General features: G+C 40.5%; 1 protein-coding gene across 1 annotated transcript in view; it reads left to right on the forward strand.

Moving 5' to 3' along the window:
* LOC119417249 (GRB2-associated-binding protein 1) overlaps positions 1-4,670 on the forward strand; it is a 26,586-nt gene extending 21,916 nt beyond the window's left edge. Inside the window, exons 10-13 of the mRNA XM_037684463.1 lie at positions 1,760-1,856; positions 3,758-3,887; positions 4,059-4,193; positions 4,389-4,670. Coding sequence (XP_037540391.1) covers positions 1,760-1,856; positions 3,758-3,887; positions 4,059-4,193; positions 4,389-4,574 — 548 coding nt within the window. The 3' untranslated portion in view covers positions 4,575-4,670. The remainder of the gene's footprint in view (positions 1-1,759; positions 1,857-3,757; positions 3,888-4,058; positions 4,194-4,388) is intronic.
* The last annotated feature ends 930 nt before the right edge of the window (positions 4,671-5,600 follow it).

Consider the following 5,600-nt stretch of genomic DNA (forward strand, 5'->3'; position numbering starts at 1 on the left):
GTTGGTTCATTCATTGGTTTGTTGGTTCATTCTATGGTTTGTTTGTTGGTTAGTTGGTTGTTGGATTATTCATTGGTTTGTTTGTTGTTTGGTTGTTCAGTTTTTTTTTTCATTTACCCTTTATTTATACTGGTAGTCTCATTGAGCCATGAGAACTCATTTTAAAGAAAGACATTTTTAGGGAGAATATGTGGGGTTAAGGGCCTTTCTCGTGGGGTTAAGGGCCTTTCTCGTGGGCCCAGGGTGGGGCAAGTGTCGGTGTTTCACCTTCTCCACCCACATTTTTTTTTTATGTTGTCAGTACTGGGGCGTAAACTGGCGATCTTCCGATCACAGGCCCACCTCTCTAACCTCTGCGCCACCACTCCCCCTAGTTGGTTCGTTGGTTGGTTCTTTCATTCATTTGTTCATTCTAAATAAAAGTTTAGGTTAATGTGGCCCAAACTGCAATGTGTGCCCAAACAAAACTTATACAAAATGACCGGCTCAGCAGCGTGAGGTTTGCTATTACTTTTATTGGCATTTCAAGTTACCATGATGATGTCATCTGTAAACAAAGACACCATTTTTCTCATTGAAAAATACTGACAGATCTCTTATCTTAAATGGATTTATCTCATTTATTTTTACACATATGATGCTGAAATTTGCTGTGGTTATAGCTGAAAACGTTCCCCATCACATACTGAATCCAAATCAAAATCCAACATGGCCTCCATAGCTTAAAAGAAAAAAATGACTATAACTCATTGATTTTTTGCCACGTTGAGCTGAAATTTGGTATGATGTATCTGAGAGCAAACCCCAACAAATATTACTGTCAAATCAAAATTTTATACGGCTGCAACGCAACACTCCCTGTCAAATTTTCTCCAGGAACTTTTCTAGTGACTGATTATAATTCACGCCGGAAATCGACTTCAAGCTGCACTTCAGACAGAAATCATTGTTTATGATGTATATTGTATTACAAATATTCATGTTGGTCTTTCAAAGTGTGAAAAAGGTACAATTTGCAAGAATATGAAAGGAAGCGTAGTTTTTTTTTTTCCAGTATGCAAATAAAAATGAATAAATAAATAAATCTGCTACCATATTGTTTGATTTTAGCTATTTAAAAATATTATAAAATTTAGATTTAAACGTTAGATTCTGGATTCATTTTCATTTCTCTCTTGTTTCAGCAAAACATGTTTTGTCTGTTTCTTCAGACGGTAATCCTTAAGACCACTTCTTCAATAAGCTGTTTGGAAACCACTTCATGTCTGTGCTGAGTTTGTTTCTGTTCCTGAATCAGTTCAGTTCTTGCGTGTCCCCGTTGTTTTCTGTCGCTCTTAGGCCACTTTTAATTTTAATTATTTACCATTGTGCTCTTTACTTGACAAGACGACTGCAGAAGGTCCCGACAGCCACACATTCAAACACTCAGCAGAAAATACGTAGCAGCAACTTATAGAAACTGTTTTTAAATTAAACATTAATGTCAGTTCACAGCTTCTGCAACATTTTGAAGTTGCCACTTTTAGTTTAAGCATGAAGTTTATTTTGCACTAAATGAATTTTTAAAACTACTTCCGGAGCAAACTACAGTAAATTAAGGAATAAAATATTTCTGAGCTGCAAGAAAGTAAATGATCATCTAATTTCAGTAACATATTACCCTCTAACTATTTCTTTGTCTAAAACATTACCCTGAACAGATTTTTTGTCCTTGTTTAATTGTTTATAAGTTAAAGTCATTTATCTTCCATTCTCCCAGTCAAACCAGCTCCTTTGGACATCAGTCCAGTTCCTCAGGACTGGCAGGAAGTTCCGCCGCCTGTGCGCTCCCCTGTCACCCGAACCTTCACGCGGGGGTAAGTGTGACAACATGAGAGCATACATATCTTAACAAGGGGTCAGAGTTATGCTGCTGCATGAAAAGAATGGGAAAAATAAATAATTAAAATGATTAAACACAGTGAGAAGCTTTAGCTTTGCTGTTTTCTGCTGCCACCTCGTGGTGATATTCTGGTAGTGCATGCTGTAAAGTAGAAGAGAGAATGAAGAAGTTAGGAGAGATGAGGGGACAAGGCATTTTCCAAGTAAAAGGAGCATCAAAGATCTGCAAACATATCTGCATAAAGAGTTAGGGTTAGCTGTGGCTGAGTGGTTCATCCACTGGGAGAGTTGGGGGTTCGATTCCACCAGCAGTCACATGTTGAAATGTCCCTGGGCAAGACACTGATGTGTCCCATGAGTGTATGAATGTTGTCTAAATACTTATTAGTCTTTGTAGAGAGTCTGTTTTTACATTAGATCACTAGGGGGAGTTGGGAGGTTCTGTTATTAACATACAATATGCACGTTAAAACACGTTAATCGTTTGAATCAGTTTTTATTCACACAAAAACACATTTTCTGCTGTGACAGGCTAAACATACCGGCAGCGATCTGTGCAAATAAATTGGGTACTGCATAATTAAAGGGGAAGGGGGCACAGAGTTTTTTCTTTTTGTTTTCCAGATGGACAAAATGGACCATGGCTGCCCTTGGAGTCAAAAAGAGAAGTTCAGGTTCTACAAACTGATTAACATCTATTAGATAAGAACGCTTTCTTGCATTAGGACGCCTCCTGCAATCGTTGAATCGTATATTTAGAGCACTAACTCAGACAAAAGTTTGGAATTTCCATTATGTCACATTTCACCACTCCAGGGGGATGCTGAAGTCCTAGGCAGATGTCCCGGGCTGAGTCAGGAAACCTGAGGGTGGCAGGTCTCACGCTATAGCCTGTAGGCATCTCCCGCCAACATATAAGGAGTAGTTTACATTCAACCAGAGGAAAAATGATTATTTGCTTGCATATCTGGCGATATCGAACTGGGAGTTTTTATTTCGAAGAACCCTCCGGGCCCCACGAACCAGGGGGAGTTGTTAAGATATTTTTAGACTGGTACTATGGTTTTGATCTGCTCAGAGACGGGATTATAATGAAATTATGGCCCGGTTCTGACTGGGTTAAACTGAGCCAGCAACTCTAAAAAAAAGAGTCTCCCAGGGATTCAATATCTGTCAAGGAATAGAGTTTATTTCTGCTTGCTACATCACGTAGGAAGGCTTTTGAAGCACCGTCTCATATTTCCTTTCACGTCAGAACCACATAAGATCCATCGAGATCACACTTAGTCACGCCCCCTCATACACGGACAGGTTGAGCTCCCCTTCTGCGAAGAAGAAGTCTAGGACCCTATAAATGAGTAATGACACGGGACATCAGCCTTTTCCGGTTGCTGCTCGTGTCGAACTGTCCCGGGAAGGCCAGCGCTGTAAACTGTAGCATTTTCCTGCCTTGTTTTAATATAATGGATAAAATTAAATTGACGTTTCCTGGATTTATTGGTATTTTGGTTTACCACTTCTGAGGGAGGTCCGAGCTGGGGGAAGAGACGTGGGCTGGTGGGGGTTTCCAGGTCCGGTGACCCGCAGCCAGCTCTCGTCTTTAACAGTAGAGCGCTGTATGAACAAGCAAATGAGGACAGATTGTGTTGTAAAGAGTTTTGAGTATCTTGAATAGATAGAAAGGTGCTATATAAGTACAGAACATTTACCATTTACCTAAGAAGTGTCACAAATAAAATACATTTCACAGACAGATTGGTCCCACCAGTGCTATAATACAAACACAACTACATCATGTGAAAACCTCTAACATAAAAAAGTACATTGTTTTTTTGTAACGTTGTGAACTGTTCGTGCGTCTCTTTGTGTGTTTCAGTCCGTTCAGTCGCCGGTCAGACCGGCCAATCTCTGCTCAGAGCTCCTCCCCCTCCTCAGACTCTGACGACCTCGACGACAGCTACGTCACCATGACGACGTCAAACTTCAGCTTCAGTGCAGAGGAGACAGTAAGATGCTGTTCTTTATTTATCGTGTTGCTTCGTTTCCATTTATCTCATTTCTGTGCTGATGTGCACGGGAGGCCCGGGCCAGTTAATCACTTAATTAGCTAAATGATTAATTTGTTGCGTTTGTTGAAATAAAAAAATAAATAAAAACATGTGTGTTTGTGTTTGCAGTCTCTAAGGCTGATGCTGCACCGAGCCTCTGAGGGCGGAGTGAGCAGCCCGCTGTTACACCGAGCCAAAGCTGACAAACAGGTGGAGTATCTGGACCTGGACCTTCACACCGGACGTTCAACACCAGCAAGACAGGTGCCAGTGGCTCTCACACACACACACACACACACACGTGAATAAATAAATAATAAACATGTTTAATGGCACTAAATCACCATCTGTCTCATTAACTGTAGCATTTTGTCTAAAAATAAGGTTTTTATCATCTCTTCTCATCAAATTTTACATAATGAGTGAAATTCCTACATTTCTTTGTGTCTCTGTCCAAAGAAACGCTGCACGGCCGATGGTCGCACCAGCAGCGCTGAGCTGGGTGGAGCCGGCGAGGAGCGTGCACGAGGGCAGTGCACGCGTGTGGACTACGTTGTTGTGGACCCCAAAAGGACTAAGGCCTTGAAGAACACCCGGGAAGCGTGGCACGACGGGAGGATGTCTACAGAGAAGGAGAAAAGCTGAACGAGCACAAAGACTCAAACACATCTGGATGGGATTTGTTGCCAGGAATTAGATTAAAGATGTTCCTCTTTTTAAATACGATTCAAAATATTCAACCGAGGGGTGATGCTAGCATTTCTGTTGCCACTGTAGGATTATATTAACTTATTTTAAGTTTATTAGTTGGAACTTTAATGCTACTGATGTTAAAAACATCCACACATCTGTGTTTAGACACAATCACACGCTGAAATCAAAATATCAATCTTTTTTTTCTCACGTTAATCTTTAATCCCAGCAGGATGTTTTTCGCCTCTGATACTCTGAAACTACTCTGTGATGTTTCTGACACATAAAATAATTCTGGTAAAAGAAAAAGATTTTTAGACGGGACAAGTCTTGGTTTTAAATGAACCCATAAACTGTGAAACAAATCCAGATGTTTGAAGTAAAGAAAAGTGTTGTAATCTTTTTGAAGTGATTTCTTTAAAGTTTGTCAAAAATGATTTGAAACTGCTGCATAATGTGATCTGAGGAAAAGATGAATAAACATTGCATAAAACTCTTTTTCCTTATTTTCCATTTTTATTTTTATTATTACATTTGTTATGTCACAAACAAAAAATACTATTAAAGTCATCTCAAATGTAATTTTTAAGGGTTATAAATTGTGTAGCACTAAAACAAAAGTCTAATTTCAGGAATGTGTAGTGAGGGAGGGGTGGTGCAGAGGTTAGAGAAGGTGGGCCTGTGATTGGAAGGTCACCGGTTCAACTCCCCCGGACACCGAATCACCTGCGTTTTTAGAAAGAAGAGCAGCTCCAGTCAAAGTGGGATGGATGCCACCTCTCTGCATCAGACCAGGTTTTCCCCCAAAAGGACTCCAGTTATCTACGTAGCCCACGTTGGTCTTAGAACACCAGCTGGACGCCCAGAGGTTGAACGACGACATACGACAAAACGTCTTCGCTGGTCAGGTTGGGGAGGGGGCCGGAGAAAACAGTGGCTTCGGATGTTATCAGTCCATTAAACGGACATTATTCGTTG

The sequence above is a fragment of the Nematolebias whitei genome, chromosome 1 (assembly GCF_014905685.2).
Source record: "Nematolebias whitei isolate Nwh7 chromosome 1, NemWhi1, whole genome shotgun sequence".
Taxonomy (NCBI): Eukaryota; Metazoa; Chordata; class Actinopteri; order Cyprinodontiformes; family Rivulidae; genus Nematolebias; species Nematolebias whitei.